The following is a 21,006-nucleotide window of genomic DNA, read 5'->3' as shown; positions in this document are numbered from 1 at the left end:
TAGCAGGCTAAGGTTGTATCCAAAGCGAGGCGGTGAACCGTCAAAACTGAATTAGCTTCCAAGAAAGTAAGACGGTCTGACAGAGATATAGAGACAGAGGGGGCAGAGAGAGACAGAGAGGGTACAGATAGAGAGAGGGGGGGGGGATAGAGACAGAGAGAGTAGAGATTGAGAGACAGAGAGGGTCGAGATAGAGAGACAGAGGGGGTAAAGATACAGAGAGAGGGGGGGTAGAGATACAGAGAGACAGAGGGGTAGAGATAGAGAGACAGAGAGGGCAGAGATAAAGGTGGAGAGAGACAGTAAGAAAAGAGTCTGAGAAAGATGGAGAGAAAGGGAGGGAAAGGGAGTCCTACAGTGAAGAGTCGTGAGTTATCTGCAGTGGATTTACCCTAGAAGCTAATTTACTCTTCGCACAATACTGTTTGTATAAAGCCTTTGCTAAAGCTTATATAAATATATCGTAATCAAACACACTCGTTTGGTCCATGTGTCAGCAACGCAAACAAAAGACTAGTCACGAGGTAGTGGTTTCATCCAACATTGCCCTGGTTGCATCTTGTGATCTGAAACTAATTACAAGCTTTACTCTGCCATCTAGTGGTCAAACTGAACATTACACCTGTTGTATAATGACTGCAATGGTTGTAAAAAGTATGGGGATTTCTTTGATTTAACCATAGTTGCTTAGGCTTGTACATAACTGATCGGTGATCTAAAAGGTAATGTCTGAAAAACATTGTAAAAACAATGCATTCAGATTTCCTTCATTTGTTGTCCTGTTTGAAAATCCTCTGCTGGGAGATTTAAGACGCAATGGATCATACATCTAAGTCCAGTCTGAAACGCTTTACAAAAGTGGGCACAAGACGCACAAAAGATCCTTTAGACTTTCAGATTTTACACTGCCTGTGCAGTGTTTTTTTTTTTGGAAAAAACAGTCAAATTGGGCTCCATAGTGGGTGTGAAGGGTCTTGTCAAACCTTGTCAAAACCCACGTCACACTCGCTTGTGCTAGGGTGTGCAGCCCATGGAAAGAATGTTCCATTGAAAACGCTGGAAAAGTGTTTTAAGACAGAAGAAGCAGACTTATTGCATTATACAGAGAATCCACCCCGTTTTATACCTTTCTACATTTGGACAAAAAGAAGACAGAAATGTTTGCTAACGACTTATGAGACCCAAATGGAACCGTTTTCCACTGATAATAGTGATTTGGGGGTTCAACTAACCTTTTAGAATTGTTATTCTGCCTGCTGTTGGAGTTTTATTGAACAAAATGTCTGCAGGCTAGTGAACATGGCTAACCAATTAGCATCCCTATCCTCAGACTAGTTGTGACGTCACTAATCGTGCGTGCACATAACACCCAATGCAAGTACATGTACATGAAACACTGTAATACAATATACAGCCTTTTGTATACCGTGTTACGTCATACTTCCGAGTGGGGTGAATGTGGAGTAGGGGGGCTATAACCTGATGTATTGAGGGTTCAATGCTCGGTCGTACATTAACAGAGGATCAATATGAATTGACTTGTCCAGATAATTACTGCATAATGAATGTTGAGTGGGTTGAGAGATTTTCCCTTCACTCAAACCCAACCCTTCGGTATGCTTCCTGCTTTATTGTTGAATGTGCTCTCTTCCATGACGGCTTCGCTTTGTATTGTGTGTTTTAAGCGCAGTCTCTTCAATATTGTGTAGTTATGCTCTTGTGAGGCTTGTCATTGGATTCAGCCCAGTTCAGTGGGCCAATATTTGTATTTTATCACTGAACACATACGGGTTTAGCAGTCAATTCGACTGCACATCGCAGTCAGAAAAGCCTCCAATAACATGAGTGGGGTCCTAACATTTTGGTTTTGCTGAAGTGGGGAACACAGAACAAACTGGAGGGAATTCCCATAGAAATAATTGCTCGGATAACATAGTCCTTTACTTCTACTACTACAACTAATATGTATCTAGATGTATTTTCTGTATTTATTTGTTGTCGTTTAATTTACACTTAGTGTAATTGATATCTCTTTATGCATTATGCTACTTATCTCTACCCTCCCTGTAACACCTGAATACCCGTTGGGGATCAATAGTACGTTTGTACCTTAAAACATGAATCTGGGCTTGCTTTAGTGACTAGCGTCGTTGAGCATCCGGCCTCATATTCTCTGTGTGCGTGGGTGTTTGCAAATGAAACTGTTCTGCCATCCACAGCGTGGGCTTTCTGTGCTCCTCCACAACCACGCTGCCGTCTACACCCACCTCCTCCACCCACCTCCTCCACCCACCCTCCTCCGCCCACTCACCATGTCTTTGAAGGCGTTCTCCAAGGCCCCCACCACCAGGCTCTCGTGCGACACCTTCTTCTCCGTGAAGAAGCGCGTCTGGGGCGGGGGCGTGCCGGACGTCCCCGCGGGGGCGCCCGCGGCCCCCCGCAGGGACGCGGCCCTGGTCAGAGAGCGCTGGGCGGTGGCCGTGAGGTGCTGCTGCTGGTGGTGGGGGTGGTAGTGGTGGTTGAGAGGCTCCTCCCCCATGCAGGTGGGCGGCGGCTGGCCCGGCAGACGCAGGATGTCCAGCACTTCCTGGAGGTGCTGGGCGACGTGGCCGTGGAGCTGGCGCGACGCCGCCACCGCCGCGCCCGAGCCCGCGTGCCCGTCGAATAGACCCCAGTAGTGGAGGGTCAGGCCCTCGCACACCTCCTGGGCACGCGCACACACACACACACACACACACGCACGCACGCACGCACGCACGCACGCACGCACGCACACACACACACACACACACACACACACACACACACACACACACACACACACACACACACACACACACACACACACACACACACACACACACACACACACACACACACACACACACACACACACACACACACACTGATGAAAAACGACTACTTTGACTGCACTGTTGACACACACACACACACACACACACAGTAAGAAAGGGACAGACACGAGCACGCATGCACACGCACATACATATACTCTATATATAAACAGTGTGCATTACAGTAACACAACTTGATGCAAAAAAAATGGTTTAGCTGGGAAATTATAATTTGCCATTTCAGGTCGCAACACACTTTAGTCTTCCTCACAGCGTTTTAAGAGATGTCACAGATGTAGCATAAACCGCTCGAAGCTTCAAAGTAAAAGCCCTATCTCATATCTTGAGTCAACAGGTGATTTATTTATTAGCATGTCCCATATGCCCCACTTGGATGAGCCTGTGTTTGGTCTGGTGTTGTATAGGGATGTGCACTTTGTTTTGATTGATGTCTAATGGGATTGTGTTGTATGGTTGACAGGAGTAATTGAAAGCAGGTGGAGGTAATTGTATGCTAATTGGGCCACACCCAAACGATTGTTTGATTTGAAAGCACAAGCCCAAGATGGCTGCCCTGTGGATAGAGAGAGGGGAAGCACAAGAAACCTTATCTTTGGGAACTATATTAAGTTTAAAGGCCTTTGTTTATGGTGTGAAATGGAAAAAGAAGGAACGGTTGATGAATTCTGAATCTTAATTCTGTTCATTTTGGAATCCTTTTTTGGATTTATGCTTGGACTATTCTGTTTGGAGTATTTTGCATCCACGTGGATTAATATACTTTTAAAACCTTCATCATGGACGTTTGGTGAGGTAGGAGCTTTGGACTTTTAAATTGATTGCATTATTTAATAGAATCATATTGACTGCCTGTATATATTTTTTTCCAACCACAGAATAACTATAATGGTTTTCTGCAAACCTATCAAATACCTTTTTATAAACAAACAAACCAAAATAAAATTGGGTTTATACTTTCTCCAAACCTAAATAATTGTCTTGCATTGGCCACGCTACTACTTTGAAGGCCCGCCACAGCACTAGATACACTCTCTGTGCTACTTTCGTCAGGTCGGTATCGCTGCAGCAGTGAGTCATGATTGGTGCTTTTTGAGTGTTGGTTGTAAGCTCTCGGCCGACTCGAGTGCTAGTGTAGGTGTTTAAATCCTTCCGCAAGGGATGGTTTTAGCACAAAAAATTTCACACATATAGAATTAGTTGGGACGGCTTTTAGTCATTTAGACTGTGCTGATACTGGAGGAGTGTGTGTGTGTGTGTGTGTGTGTGTGTGTGTGTGTGTGTGTGTGTGTGTGTGTGTGTGTGTGTGTGTGTGTGTGTGTGTGTGTGTGTGTGTGTGTGTGTGTGTGTGTGTGTGAGACTTGCTGACAGATTTGGGTTGGTTAACCTCAGTAAGTCACTTAGCAGGTCAACGTCTAAATGAATTTTCCCCAGAAGAGAAACACTATCTCAGAAGACATTTCAATACAAAGAGCAAGATAGTGTAGCATAAAGGGAAACTAATCTAATCCTCCTCTTTGATAACATTAATCTAAAATTCACTCAGTTGATTTGGTTAAAAAGCATTTGCTGCAGTCACAGTAACCAGTTGAAGCCTTTCATGATCAAAAACCTTCAAAACCTTATCTTATGGTTTCTGTTCAACACTTGTAAAGCCTCTCATTGGAAGACTCAATATAAATCAAATGTATTCTTCTTCTTATAAGCGCGTTATTGAGCTCTAGCTGCTACATGGGCCAGCCCTGGTCTCTGCTACAGAACCCCTCTCTGGGCAGAGTGTGTGTCTGGAGGTCCGGGTGGTCTGGCCTCACCAGGCTCTCCTGGAGGCCCAGACCCTCGCCATTGGGCAGGGAGGACCTCCGGCGGGACGTGGGGGTCCGGTTGGCCCCGGCGCCGCTGGCGGGAGGCTTGGGTTTGATGGTCAGCACCTCGAAGCACGCCTGGTCCTCGTTCAGGGAACTCTTCCCAGCGTTGATCACCCTGGAGGGAGGGAGGGAGGGGAGGGAGGGGAGGGAGAGAGGGAGAGCGGCAGTTTTACATTTTCGTGATATCAAAGATACTGATGGTAAATAGAAACGCTATTATGAACTTAAAGCAATGAGAGATAATCATCCACCATCTCATCTAATTAATTGATGGAAAATAAAAGTAAATCCACAAGCCTATAGTAAGCATCAATGACATCAAAGTATTAACGTTTGTAGAAGGTGTAATGGAACCAAGTATTGCAAAACGGATTTTCTGTGGACATGCTCGTTATTATGGTACGGGTACATATGAGGCATTGACTGTGAAAGACAGGAAACACGTGAGGGCTAGCATCCAGGTACTCAGCCATGAATCATACCACTCCAGGCTGGTGGCTCAACGTGACCGCGAACAACAACAACAACAACCACAGACAGACAGAACGACAGCATTATTCTGAAAATGCTGCTCTACCAAATCTGTAGGGCTGTGCTGCTAGCACGGACTCACTATGCAACATAATTTCATCCCCACTATTGTCGTGAAACAGTTTTTTATTTCCTTAACAACACGAGAAACGTGACGTTTATTCCCTCTAACTTCCCGTCTACCACAAAAGCATTCAGCTGCTCTGTGCGTCATTCATAAAAGCCAAAGTCACGAAGGGGAGTGGCTCTGTAATACCCTTTGATAGGTGTTGATAAGGTTGACTCTTTTAAAAGGCGTCCACATCCATGATGATAGGAGACGGGTCTGCTCCGTTCTGAGCCCTGGATGCGGTGTGTCGCCTCACATTACCTGATTAGAATCACATCGCACGCGGCCCGCACGCCCTGACCTTAAATACAGTTGGGCATTGTTGTGTCTGTGCACTTTTATGGTTTTAGGGTGTTTTTTTCTTATCGCCATGGGGAGGAGGAGGAAGACTGAGCGTTTAGTCAGAATATAATGGTCATTCATGAGAAGGTGAGGCATCCTACACAAGGATACCTAAAGGATCAGCTTGGGATTCTTTCTTCAACGTGGATCCTATTTCCCCTCATTTTGTGTCTAGTTGACTAATGATGACAACAAGCCATTTCAGCCACGAAACGGGTTGCATTATTGGACTAGAGATGGCATAGCTTGGTGTTATGAGAGATTTGGGTGAAGGAGGGTTGAGGTTGTAGGGACAGTGGCGAAAGTTCCTGCCACAACTCTAACTCTTGAGCAAGACTTCAGTTTGGCCGAGACTGGGTTAATAAAAAAAACAGACCTGATCAAGCAATGTAACCCTATCGGGCGATGGCACCCCATAGGGCTACATTTCAACTGGTTTCACAGCTGCAGTGACTGAATGAGGCGCTCTCGTTCGATACTAGACCTATTTTTTTTAATAACTGTGCTCATTAGTCACCTAGACCTCAAACGATAGGAAAATATTGTTTTAGGTTATCCGATCAATTCACAGATGTGAATTAGTCTCGAACTTCTCAGTTCATTTTTTCATTTCTAAGCGTCATTATCAATGGCCGCAGAACAAAACGCCTCTGGATCCAATGGGATAGATCAACAACCAACCTGAGCAAATAAACGTGGCACACAGAAGCGGCAGCCATCTTGGTTGTTTATGAAAATACCTTGACTGTGCTCACACAGGGCCCCAAGCTCACGTTCTAAACCCTCCCTGTTTCAGATAAAAGGTTGTGACTGGCCAGGTCTGCTGAAAATCTGTCTCAACAGGACGGGGGCCAGACACACACGCCAGAGCAAATAAAACATGAGCTTGCAGATTTGTCTGGTTCTCAGGCTAGGGAAAATACAGTCCAGGTTGAAAAGTCCCGTACTTATCCTTTCTAAAGTTTCTTTCAGCTGGGTATCCAAGCATCGTTGCACACAACGACAATCGCAGACGACGGGCCTTTCAGGCATTTAGTTGTCAGACCACGTCTTAAAACACAAGAACTCAAAAGGCACACGCTGTCAATTTGCATGGCGTCGTCTATCCCCGACAGCACCCCCTCAAGAGCCTCACCAACACCATCGTCCAATTCAGTGCATTGTGAACCGATAGCATGTGACCCTGACATGTGACACGAGTGTGCCGCTATAACGAGCCACCAGCCCTCTCTCATGTGCTCCACACAGCTCCCTCCAGCCACCCAGAGCAGTGATATCATCTCACTCCCTCCCAGTCCCTACCAAACAAAACACCACGGCCGAGAGGGAACGATGTTGGAAAAATGAAATGTAAACTAATGGGAGACTCTCGAGTTGGTTTGTGTTTTCATCTAGAATCTAGATCAAATGCGTGTGTTTTTAGAAAGGTCTTCTGTTTTGTGATTGACACCTGCCACGGAAGGAATGCTAGTCCAGGGGTGAGGGGGTTTGTCCCCCACTCCAGATGTTCTGGGTACGAACCCCGCTGTCTGCATTTGACCTACATGTGTACCCCCCATGTAGACTACATTAAGGATAAGTTGCTTTGGATAAAAGCATCCAACGGCCTAGAGTTGAATTATTCAAAAGGATTTGCCTGTTGCATTTATTTTAGTAATCTACAACCCTTAGAAAGAAGGTGACAGCACAGATCTTTAGAATAATATTCCTTAGACTGGAGATTTCAGTGATTATAATGGTGACAGGTCATTGGGATTTATTTATTTATTATTTTGCTCTTTAAAATGTTTGTTTGAGATACTTTCTGAAAAAGTATAACATGCCGTCCTTTTTCATAGTTTAGTTTGCATTGCTCTTTGCTGTGGGAGCGTCGGGTGATCTTAACCTTGATTGTTCTTCTTAACTCTGTTGCTTGCTTCGTGTTTTTATGAAACACTATTTGCTAATGATAACGAATGTAACATTTCATAAGCCACATGTTATTTTCCTCCTGTACCTTTTCAGTACGCCCACGTGGTTCTAACTTGAGAATCTCCCATAGAAAAACCTTTTTGTTTTTATTGTGATTCTTGGTGGCGGAAAATATCAGTAGGCCAAAGGTTGAAAGTTCAAATGATGTGTCCTGTAGTCTGACCCGGTCGGCTCAAGGCTGGAGGCAGAACAGACCTGACCCACATGGCCCCAGTTCTGCACTTAACTTACCCTGACGTGCGTAATGAAAGAGTGTGTGTGTGTGTGTGTGTGTGTGTGTGTGTGTGTGTGTGTGTGTGTGTGTGTGTGTGTGTGTGTGTGTGTGTGTGTGTGTGTGTGTGTGTGTGTGTGTGTGTGTGTGTGTGTGTGTGTGTGTGTTTTTTAGCGATCAACCGATCATAAAATTAATATAATCTTGTTTGATTATATATTTTTATTTTTTTTATCAAATGTTTTGTAGAAAGTGCAGCTGGATACACATCTGTACATTATTTTCGGTTTGAAGATTTTTCTTTGACCATGTCTTTGTCATGTTTTCAATCTCAAAAATAATCGTTTGAATGATAGTGATTTTTCAATATTGACCAAAATAATCGTGATTATGATTTTTCCCAAAATCGAGCAGCCATAGTGTGCGTGCGTGTGCACAAAAGTTTATATTTGACTAATGTGTGTGTTTTTAGAACACACCCATTAATAACTAGTTATAATGCATGCTATCTTTTCAGAATTGAAACCTTCTTTGGGTGAAAAATAAGGCGGCTAGCTTTATCATTTTATTTATTTTCTGAGTACTCCAAAGTAACCCTAGGGGTACGCGTACCCCCATTGAGAACCACTGTACTAGAACAAACTTGGCTTAGCAGCACATCGCATGAGGGCATCTATACAAATCCATCTATGACTTTAGATTTCATAAACATCCATCCCCTACATTTTCTTGCCCCGTCATGCTGTCGGCTTTAAATCAGTTAAATGTTATCCCTATGTGCCATGGCTGAGCTCTCTCAATAATGGATGTTTACTCCCTCAGTGCAGCGCAGCAAGTTACAATGATAACATTTAAAGGAATGGACCGGTTGCCCTGACATCTGTCAATTAGCGTTAATGACCTAGCATGGTGCTGGCCAGGGAGTAGGGGAGTGAGGGAGCGACTACAGTAAGTGTGTGTGTGTGTTTGTGGAGTCTATTCTGGGCACAGGAAGCAATTATGTACCTTGTTGAACATCCTGGAGTGGATGTGTGCATGTACACAGCTCATGATAATTCCAATATGCTCTCCCGACCACGGTAGTCATATTTCACCCACACAACACTGCTGCTGCCCGGGTGAAATACTGAGTCAGTATAGGTGGCCTTTCAGCGATCTGTGTCACCCTATTTGCTTCTAGTGAGTGGGCGGCAATGGTTTCCAAACATAGCATAGAGCAAGCAGAGCATTGCATAGCCATCGCCTCAGCCCTGAATTCAATGCATTCAAAATAAACCTGGATCTCTTCTCCATGCAAACACCCACACTGGTCGTCAGCCGTCAACAACAGATGCTCGTCTTTAAAAAACCAACACCAGAGGTTTAATGTCTTTGGGAAGTGTCTTCACCAAATTGGCGTTCTCCACATCAAAACAACACTCATGGCGCTTCGGTTATGGAAGGTTTCTCTGACTATAATGCACAGTGGATTGGGCCACTGTTCTCATTTGTGTTACACATACTATAATGAACTGGGCAGCAAGAAATTATAACCTTGTCTATTTATACCTAATGCCTTCCTTTCTTGGGCATAGTGAGAAACGCATGTCGTCGTTTATTTGCGAAATTATTTGGTTTGAACTTTGCAGACGAAATTAGGAGCAGGGTGTGCCTCTTGTGTGCCAATCAACCCAGATAAAACCAAAGTTGCTTCAGTTTGATAAACAATAAATGTACAGAGAGTGGGGCATACCTTCAAAATCGTAGAGACGGAAATCAAACAAAATGGAATTAACTCAATCATTCATAATAATAAATCGAACCTAATGTGTCAAATTGTATTGAGTGTCCCAACACTTAACACTTTGAAGACCTTGGTTCCTTCACGGAATTAAAGAAAAACCGTCCGTACACACAGAAACTGTTAAAGTGCTAATACTGTGTGTCGCTGGTACAAAGGCTGACTGGTGGTAGGTGGTGTTTGTAGGCTAGGCAAACTTTGCCCGGAGGAAAGCCTAGTCTGGCGTGACAGAGATTGACACTTGATCTAATGGAGGTAAATGGCAGGGCATCGTCTGGGTGCCCTAGACATGACAGGGTTTTCAGCCCACGCTTTGTGTTTCAGCCCACAAAGTGTTCTTGTTCCGGAAGGCCGGTACTGTTTTCCAACATTATGGTTCTGCTTCAGCCAAAACATGGCTGGGAGAAATAAAAAAAAAGGAGAGCTGCTCTTTGAAAAACATTTTGGTCCACATCAATATCAGGCTAGGGTTTGCATCCTCTTTCTCTCGTCACGTAAACTTTGTACGGCTGTAGGGGTTCGGACTTGACGGTTATAGGTTATAACTCATCAGCCCATTGTTTGAGGAGTAAGATCAAGAATCTGAGCTCTTTAAACATCTGTTGACATACTTTGTCTGTGCCTGTGCCTAAGAGGGCAGGGAGATATGCTCAAAATCTCTTTCAGGTAATTTGTGATCTATAACAATCCAGATTTGGAAATTCAATAAATAAACCGTCAATGTAAAATAATAACACATGTAAGCCTATATTTGATTAATGAATTTAATACTGGATATGTTCCCGTTATATGAGTGAAAATGGGCGAACATTTAATGGTTTCAAGTGAACCTAATAGAAAGGAAAATATATTTAGACTACGCCCAGCATATAAGATGAAAATGTTAGATAGCAAACGTCAAGATAAAAGAAGGCTGTAGCAGCAAGATATGGGTTAAACTTGAATTATGAACCGCACACTTGATGCCGATGCATTCCTCACCCCGTTACTAGGGCAAACAATCGTGTGTGTGTGTGTGTGTGTGTGTGTGTGTGTGTGTGTGTGTGTGTGTGTGTGTGTGTGTGTGTGTGTGTGTGTGTGTGTGTGTGTGTGTGTGTGTGTGTGTGTGTGTGTGTGTGTGTGTGTGTGTGTGTGTGTGTTGGCTTCACAATCAGAGGATATACTTCACTTGACCCAAATTCTTTCCTTCCACATTTTCTAAGCAATCCACAAATCGCCGATGGAATGACAGCGAGCAACAGATTATCTTTTGTAAGACTGAAGCACCACTACTCCGTATCGACAATAAGGCCATTTATTCCCAAAACAACGGCTGGGTCTATATACTTATGCCTATGGCTGGCACTGCAGGCTATGCCTGCAATGCCATTTGTAATGTAGCCTTATGCCTGGCCTAATCAAGGTTGGATAATAACGTCCTTATCATACAGGAATAAGGACGAGATAGTATTGTTTTTCCCCACTAGGCAAATATTTAACGAGCAAACATTCTTTTTGCACAGTATGCAGAACACTGGGAACTGGTTCTGTTTTTGTATAAGGTGCTTTTTGGAAAAGTATTCTTCAAAAAGGGCCTTAACTGTGTTTAGACTAAATCAATGTCTTTACAATGCACCGGTACGTTTCATTCACCGATAGAAAGGCCACTCTGACAGTCATTCTACCGTGATCACCCAAAAATAATAATCTATAAATCCTACAAGTGAGGTGCGCTTGGTTCCTGCAGGTCCAGAAACCAGAAAACCCAGGTTCACCTCGCATCAAGGATGCTGTGAGACGCAGCCTACTCGGATGGCGAAAGGAAGGATGCACACACTTACTCTGCATAGCCGGTAGACCAGGGCAGCCTCTTACTCTCCTTCAGTATGAGGATGGGTCTTGCACTGTGGTCCGCTGAACACTCAATCTCGTCCGGGGACAACCCCAAGAACTCCGGTCTCATGTACGGGAATTTCAACGGCAGATCCGAACCGCTCAAATGGTCCCCATTTGCACCAGTAGCGATCATGCCCCCCATAAAATGTGTCACCGCTGATTTCACCCGTGTCAGCATGGTCATGCCGTGGTCCGAAATGTCTGATTGCCCCCTTGAGCGATACTGCACTGTTTCTCGATGAATGCGTTTCGCACTGTGAACGATTCAGTTTTGACAACAGTGGCGTAATTGATTCAGCTCTCGGTGAACACGGAAATGCATCTCCTCCGCGCAGGATCATGTGACTGCCCAGTTGCAGTCGGAGGACAGCTCTTTACTGGCGTATCAGTGAGCAGATTACTGTTGACTGTTGCGCAGGAGGTCAAAGGTTGGTAATCCGACATGACGATTGAGTAAGGAAGGTGCAGCCAAAGGTGTGTGTGTGTGTGTGTGTGTGTGTGTGTGTGTGTGTGTGTGTGTGTGTGTGTGTGTGTGTGTGTGTGTGTGTGTGTGTGTGTGTGTGTGTGTGTGTGTGTGTGTGTGTGTGTGTGTGTGTGTGTGTGTGTGTTCCATATGATCAAACATCATATCCTACACATATGAAATACGAGCAATTTATTTTTGCAAGCTAACCCAATAACCCACAGTGGGTTTTCTCAGAGGGGGCTCTTAGGTGATGGAGCCCTATATTTGTTCATGCCAGAATACATCTTAGTCCAGCACATCAATATCAGTTATCCAAATGTCAGCTGTCACTAAGGGTTTATAGCAGTGGCTAGGATGTTCAACTACCGTCCATAAGATTCTGGGTTCGATCCCTAGCATTCTACAAGCCTTTACCTGTAAGCATCCTTGGGCAAAATGCCTAAACCTGCATTCTATGTCCACACCAACCTCCTGCTCTATATTATAGTCAGTTTGGGCAAATTCTTCTAAATAACAAGCTTCAGCCTCCCTTGTAGAGCCTAAATAGAGGTGATCAGCCCGGTCTATAAAAAGCAGCTGTGTTGGTTTCATTAGAAGCTGTGTCTTCCGGGGGAATCAATCCCAGATGCGCAAGAGATGCCAAATTGGCAAGACTTCGTAATGCCTCATCCATTATTCATGGGGTTGCCAGGAAAGCACATCATTAACCTAAATACGGTGCAATTGCGATCATGCTGGTGATGATGGTGTCTAAAAAGGGGAATGTCTTGTGGCACCTGGGGTCAGTGGGAAGTGGAGGGAGGTTTAAGACGCGAGCACACAACACATTTATGTTACGTACAAACAGTCTTTTTGACTGCTGAATACATAATAGAAGCAGTATGTATTTAATGTCCTTATTTAAATTGCTGAAATGATGGCGCCACTTGGACTGTACTATAAGGTCCTAATTTGACAAATATATATGCGTGTTGACCATTACATGACTCCTTTTAATTCCATCTGTTCTACCTGGTTAGGGATGGACGGGCGTAGAGGTGACATTTAAAGTAGGATGATATTTCAGAATCTGCATAATAGGGGAAGCTGTTATTCTGTTTTCTAAGTATACTTGTATCCATCCATCTCTTCATCCAGCCATCTGTGGTACCTGTTTATTCCTCCTCCCAGCCGAGGAAATCAGGGCGGCAGGGTTGATTGGACGCCAGTCAACACACGCACTCACACATGCGCACACACACACACACACACACAAACAGCGTTTAGTGGCCAATCCTTTCCGATTTAATTTGAAGTGGGGAAGGCAATATTTAGGCCCAGAGGGGCGATTTGTGGAAACAAAACTGCTCATTGGTGAGGAATGCAACGTTAATGAAAACTTGGATCGGAGATTATGAATGTGTCACACACAGACATGAGATGGACTCTAACAACCTCAAAAACCTCAATTTTAAACATCCAACATACACTATATAGGCATATCATTCACAGATCTTAAAGTATCATGGAGGAACATGTTTAAGTAGTTTAAGTTGAATGAATTTTGCAGTGTTGTTCGCCATACATTTTATCAGTGGTTGTGTTTGATTACATAATCATGCATTAGCTATTTGTTACCCAGCAGGGAGCCCTAATAAGACTATGTGGTGTATCTAAGGAACGATATAAATAAAGCATCAACATTGTCTGAATGTGATTTGCCGGATCAGATAGGACCGGGACAGAAAGCCGCTGCAGGCACCACAATAAATCCTGCGGAAACATTTTACAATACTATTGGTTGAATTGGGTACGCTTATTCAAAATGCAATTGTTAATCAGCGTACGAGGTGAAAAATGTGGCTAATATGTGTTAAACATGATTCCTGATAGGGGAAGGGACTGGTGTCTCTCCCTCTGAGACGCCCGAGAGAAGATTATGACGGTAATGACAGGGTCACGCTGGGGTGAAGCCACTTCCCTTTGTGTGTGTGGGTGTGTGTGTGTGTGTGATCTCGTCACTGGGCCAGCTGGGGGAACACACACACACACACACACACACACACACACACACACACACACACACACACACACACACACACACACACACACACACACACACACACACACACACACACACACACACACACACACCCCTAAGACGGGATAATCCGCAGGTGGTTGGTGTGACTAAGCATGCTCTCATGGGCTTGCTGCTGCTGGCTCTTTGCTTGCTGAATGCTTTGTCTCTGCGACTAAAGGAGGTTCATTCAGGTGGTTTTCATCAAGACGTAACTCGCACGGATATAAAACCTTCTGTTTATGTTCAGTTAAAAACTAAAGAACCTTTTGCTTTTTGAAAAAACAGTGGTAGTAGATTAAGTATTAATTATATGTGTATACATGCATCTCTCAATATTGATATCGATATAGATATGATGTGATATATGCAAAGGTTTTTCACTAGCTGAAGAACATTAATAGTTGAAGATTAATCATTTGACCACCAGATGTCACTGTTGGTGTGTGTGTGTGTGTGTGTGTGTGTGTGTGTGTGTGTGTGTGTGTGTGTGTGTGTGTGTGTGTGTGTGTGTGTGTGTGTGTGTGTGTGTGTGTGTGTGTGTGTGTGTGTGTGTGTGTGTGTGTGTGTGTGTGTGTGTGTGTGTGTGTGTGTGTGTGTGTGTGTGTGTGTGTGTGTGTGTGTACTTATTGCCTGGCTAGGCGTTGCAGTGGGAGTGCGTCGGAATGGCCCGACATTTGTAGGCGCCAACATGCAGCGTTCAGTGATATTACTTATGTAGCATCGGCCCCAACACCTCCTCATTCTAACCTGTTATACCTTTGAAACTCACACCATTCTTTGTGCTACAAATAAAAAAATGGTGAAACAAATGTTAAAGAATGACATTTCAATTCATAGTAATGAATTGATGAATTTCAATTCAAAGTCATAGCCATTCATGTTTATTTTTTAATGATAGTGCTGTTGGCCTGTGCTTCCATGCTGTTTTAATGTGGCTTGTGTCCAACTGCCATCACATATTAAGCCAACCCAGTATTTTATTCCCATTTATATATATATATATATTTTAATCAACATTTTTAAGTGATCCCCGTTTAATATAATTCTAGAAGATGCCATCGGCGAGAGCCCAAAAACATCTTCTGATTTAAGGACACATGTTTTCTGTCATAAGTATTTGATATGACATCTGTTCTCCCTCCACCAGTCAACAGGGGTTTTCGTCATTGTATAAACTGTTGATATCCTATTTGGGAGGGAAAGGGGTTTTATTGATCTCCATTGTTAGGAGTTGCAGTGTATCGATCGCATCAGTCTCTCAGTACCCTTCAGACAGTGACTGAAGCGAACCAGAGGGAAGTTAGGACTCCGTTTTCCATCACGACTTCACATTTGATTCACTCCACAGATATGACGGGTGTTATTTGTTTAGTGTAACTAGTAGGAACACAGTGTTTTGGACTTGCACCATAGTGAACAGGCAGCAGCCAATTACAACACAGAGACAGGATAACAAAAGGGAATGGATAAACTAATTGCCCTTATAAAGTAAATAACAGTGTTTAATATCCGTTGAATCAGCCTTAGACACTGAGGAGCTCAGTTGTTTGGTTGTTGCATATAAAGTACATCTAGACCGTCATTACTAGGGACCTGGAGTCAGGATGCTTGGTATAGAGGTTAGGGGGTTTAGTCTCCGTGCTGCCAAAAGGAACCGGGTCAGATTCCTGTGTCCACAGCTGTATTTTTTGGCCTCCTTCAGCACAATGCCTAACCTTTGCCCGCTGCTTAATCAAAATTCTTAATTCAGTGTCGCTCCCAAATGACAAAAATACTAATAAAGTTAGTTATAACATAAAAATAATTATATGGTTATAGTCGATAAAAAAGCATGAACTTCCTCTGAGCCGAGACCAATGTAGGAAATGTGTAATGCGACGAGCAGAACTTAAAAAAACGTTTACTAGGGACCTGTAATGAAGGAGCAGCTATAGGATGGATGAGGCATCACCCATAGTGCTTATCACGATGGCCGTAGCCACCCCTTGGGGGCGCTACTGCACCCGGTACTCAGCTTGGTCTTCAGCCTTCTACGCAACACTCTCTCCCCTCATGCCAGCTCCTCCGTGCCGTTCGTTGATCCAAATCAGCCCTCACCTTAGGCTGCCTATTCTCTGGAATCCAACATTCCAACACGAATGGGTTATTTGGCTATTGCCGTCATAATTGTAAATATTGTCAAATACATGAGGTGTGTGTGTGCGCGTGTCTCGTGACACAGCGCAGCCCACAGCTTCGCGGTGAGCGCGCTGTGTATTGATGGAGGAAGACGCACCCAATCCCTCTCAGATGACTGATCCCTCGCCGACAGGCTGCTTCCTAATTAGCGCGCCGACGCCGCCTCGCTGTCCGGCTTGCTGACGAACACGAAGCTGCTTCGTCGTTAAACATCGGGCCTCGGAGCCCGTTCACTTGGCTCGTGGTTACCTGGCAACCACGTGTAGGCCTATCGGGCGCTCGTAAAGGAGGTATGTGTCGAATTATGGGGTGTCGTTAGGTAGTTTAGTGTGGAGTGGTGATTTGTGTCATCAGAATAAAATAAAATAAATGAAATGCACTAAGGCGATCGAAGCTGCCAGGAGACGCAGGTAAGATATTCTTGCCTCCATTTTTGGTGTGGCGTGTGGTTGTGATAAAGACATGTAAAAACCACTGTAGTCTACAGGATTATCAAATACTAAATAATTGATCATAAATATGGAATATATATATATTAAATACAAAATATTAAAACGAAGAGGGAGGAACTGAGCAGTATTCCGCAGTTACCTTGCAAAATCAGACAACCTATTTCATAGATTTTTACTCTACAAGCTTTTACAATGATCTCCTGTCATGTCCCGCAGAGGCCTCATTAAACAGCCCTGCCCAGCGTATCATCTGGGCTTTGATCAACAACCTGTCTTTGAACCCGGGATACCTGTTGGTCTAACGTAGTGATGGTGGTTGTGATGCCTTTAAAGATGGAGCAGTAGTGAGATGATTAAAGCGCAGTAGATGACAACTATAAGACGGAAACGACTAATGACAGAAGAAGAATCAATCAAAATAATTCTCATTAATATCAGCGTCACATGAATAGACATAGGCCTACAGACCTGTTCCGTTATTTAAAGGATAATACATGAGCACGGTGCAATGCTTGGGGGAAGCCGTGCTATGCTCAGAATACAAATAGGCTAATACAAACCTGCCTCCTTGTAGGCCTATGGAAATAAAAATCACAATTGCATGAAACGACTTCAGTATGTATCATAATCACAATAAATATATCAGTAAAATAAATAAAACTAATCGCCAAATAGCAAACTCTTCATCAGTATTGTGTTGATTATTTCAGCTGCAGTGGCCTGCTGGCATTCTGAGTGTTACTTTAGTCACGTTATAGGGCATGTTTTGCTCATTCCTCTTTCCGCTCCACATGCCTTAAGTAAGCTGAGTCTATATATGTTTGTCGGGGAAGCCTGATTGAGGGTTAATAGTGGTCTCGTTGTTCTCAGGAGCGTCCAGGGAGAACAATGCAACAGGAAGGAGGTCTTGTAATGTGCCGTGTGTGCGTGCGTGAGTGAGTGTGTGAATATTTTTCGACATTTCTAAATTGGCTTATTTCATACTGAATATTATGGCTTATTTTTTATTATTTTTGTATTGATTAACTGAACATAACGAGTCTGCAGACATTTGGGATTTTCCCAGATCATTTCTATAATTTCTATTTGCTTTGGGGAAGGGCCAATTTTCCACCCTAATTAAAAAGCGGTTAATGGAGAAGGGACTCATTTCCTGTAAGGAAACATCAGTTTCCTTACTGTTTACAAGACCGGGCACCGAAACATTGGCATGAAACCTTCTTGGAATGGCATCGTATGTCGTGGCATCGGATCACACGGAATTCCTGATGAAGATTTGCACGATTAGGAAATCCCTGTGATGCTGTTTATCCCCCCTATTCTTCCTAGCAGAAATGATTCATGTTGTTTACTCATCACATCCCACTCCTATCACCGAGACTTGCGCCCAGCGAGGACATCAGGGTTTTTGTTCTGCGTCATCGCGTGTCTTCGGCATTGGGTTTTAACGTGAAGCCGCCGTCTTCTTCTTCTCCTCCTGCCTGCATGCAGATGAGATCAGCTGCTGCTCCTGCAATGGGTTCCTGTCTCAGAAGAAGCCCCTTCTCACCACCTCCACAGGTTCCAATAACTCAAACACACGAAGGATGGCAGACGATAGATCTCCCGCTGTCATGCTCTCTCGCTTTCGCTCCCTCGCTCTTGTTCTCTTGCTGTTGCTCTCGCTCTCTCTCTGCGTGTGTCTACCTTTCATGTTCCTGCATTCACTTGAAGTACTCTGAGAATGAGAATACAATAATCAGGTTGTAAGCGAATGGGATTTTTCTCCGGCATCAGTGATATCCCCTGAAATAGCTTGTATGAATAACCCCACCAAAAAAGGCAGATCAGAAGGCTCACAACCTCTTTTGATCGGCGGCTTTTCATTTCATTTCCGAGGGTGGCCCCCCCCCATTAACGTTCATCACATACGGGGTGAATATGAGTGTATCTGAAGGTTAATTGGGGTCCCTTGCCATTTTATTTGTGCCCTCCGGGAGTTGAACCCTGAGGCTTAGTCTGGCCTTCGCTCGGTCTCCGGGACCTTATAGCCCCGGCCATGGGACCCGCAGGACCTAGCTTTGGTCAGCGTCAACAAACCCTTACGTTAGACTCTTGGGCCATCTGCCAACGCAATGACTATGATTGGAGGAAAAAGTGAAGTAAGGCTGTGTGGCTATATGGGTTGTACGTCAGAATGCATCATGGGATTTTTTTGTTGCAGATACTCTGCAATTTTGAGAGTACTCAGGACAGTTGTAGTCATGTATATTAAATAAAATAATGTACACTGTATTGTAGGCTAATCTCAAGATACTTTTCCACGTCTCTCATGAGAAAACCTGTGGCAGTTTCAAACACAACAATGGCACCCCATAATGTTTAGCTAGTTTCATGATTAGTTGGCAAACTATGGCCAAAGCACTTTTAGTGTCATTAACATTCTTATGCTCCTATTCTCCCACGGCTCTCGCGGTCATCACGGTGTGTAAGCCCTATACTGGTGATGTGCTATACGGTCTCCAGGGGCAACATCTTTAGAACAGCGTAGGTAGGTGTGTGTGCTTATGAACGCTCGGTGAGAAAGTTGGTTATCTGTGTACGCAGAGATATCCGGAGACGGTCCGACAGAGTGCTGAACAACGGTGCAGGGTTTTCCTGTTTATAAATACCTATGCTATACAGCTGGAATTCACCGTGGTAACCTAAACACAAATGTTTAGGCATTTCTCGGCACAGCCGACCTGGGGCACCAGGTCATGGATACACGCAGACACAGAGGACGGGGGTAAGCATGGGAAGCCATTTTCCCTCACTGAAGGAAAGCCACCATTCCCTGGAAGAACCCCTCGGACATAATAACGTGTGAAATGTGCTTCCTGGTGGGAACGGTCAGCGATCAGGGATTCCGCAAGGATTTTGTCTTCAGCTCACAACTTCCCAACTGGGAATATATACAGTAGGATGGTTTTGAAGGCTTGATGATCCACTGAAAGGGTCTGGGCTTGATCCCTAACATCCGCAGGATGCCTCCCCCCAGGATTCAGTGGTAGTCACTATGGATGCAACTGTGCACTAATTGACTAAGAGTCGAAGAGTAGATGAAATACTTTGGCCTTACATGGCCAAAGTAGAAGGCCATGTTATCTACGAGTTTAACCAGGCTTTTAAGTAATCAACCATTAAATAAATGTGCTAGCCCTGTATAATCTGCAAACAAAGTTGGCTAACTATAGCAATTCACTGATGTTTTAAAGAGATTACGACACAAAAAGAATGAATAAGAGATGCTAAATGAATACATTTTTAGGAAATTACATTTCGGTCTGTTGATCTCAACATCAGAGGCAGACATCATGTTCAGTACAGCAACGGTTTATATTGAAACATATTTCCATGTGATATTTACATTCTTCTCGGTATGCACACAACATATGCATATGCTCCAAAGTACAACAGAATTACATATATTACTCCTATTTACAAATACATTCAACATAGAAAATCACAACATTCTTCCCAAGATATTGTTATGCTTACAGGCTCATGCGCCAGACACACCATATGAACACAATTATAATATGTACATCAGGGATACAATTGTTTTATATACAGTACTATACAATGCAAGACAGTCTTTTTGCCATGATTTATATTTCATGATTGATTATCTCTGTGGCTTTGGGTGACATTACACCATAGTAGGAAAACAAAAAGCTTAATTAGTCAGACAAAATGTCTTAAGGGACTTCAACCACAAACCCAAACCATGACTCTTGTAGGAAACAGGGTGGGGGGGAGTAGTAGTAGGAGTAGTAGTAGTAGATGACAGGAAACACTTTGACGTGCTTTATGAAGAATGTCTCGGCTTTTCCTTGACATTGTGTGGGAAGCGTCAAGTCGGATGCTTGGGACACACACACACACACACACACACACACACACACACACACACACACACACACACACACACACACACACACACACACACACACACACACACACACACACACACACACACACTCAATTTCCTTGTATATTTCTATATTCAGGCACCACCTCTTTCTATATGTGAATACAAGGACAGCGTGGATGTGTTGATGTGAGTGGGACCCCCACTCGGCCCACTGAGGCCATCCTGAGGCCGCAGGCTTCCCAACAAAACAACTACATTTAGTCCCGACTCCCGGGCAGCCGCCGTGGAAACCTTGTAAACCCTGCAATTGTTTATGGAGTTTGTCTCCTTTCCCCCCCCCCCCTCCCTTTCACACACTTCTGGAGGGAGCCCCCCCCCCCCCCCCCCGTTGTCCTC

General features: G+C 44.1%; 1 protein-coding gene across 1 annotated transcript in view; it reads right to left on the bottom strand.

The window, feature by feature from the left end:
• Positions 1-11,891, bottom strand: part of LOC130389014 (protein phosphatase 1H-like) — a 29,606-nt gene extending 17,715 nt beyond the window's left edge. The window contains exons 1-3 of the mRNA XM_056598673.1: positions 11,503-11,891; positions 4,685-4,853; positions 2,312-2,704 (exon numbers count right to left, since the gene is read on the bottom strand). Of these exons, the coding sequence (XP_056454648.1) occupies positions 2,312-2,704; positions 4,685-4,853; positions 11,503-11,741 (801 nt within the window). The 5' untranslated portion in view covers positions 11,742-11,891. The remainder of the gene's footprint in view (positions 1-2,311; positions 2,705-4,684; positions 4,854-11,502) is intronic.
• Positions 11,892-21,006: the final 9,115 nt, after the last annotated feature.

Source organism: Gadus chalcogrammus, chromosome 9, assembly GCF_026213295.1.
Source record: "Gadus chalcogrammus isolate NIFS_2021 chromosome 9, NIFS_Gcha_1.0, whole genome shotgun sequence".
Taxonomy (NCBI): domain Eukaryota; kingdom Metazoa; phylum Chordata; class Actinopteri; order Gadiformes; family Gadidae; genus Gadus; species Gadus chalcogrammus.
Note: the sequence above shows the minus strand (reverse complement) of the source record. Positions and strands in the feature narration are given on the sequence as shown.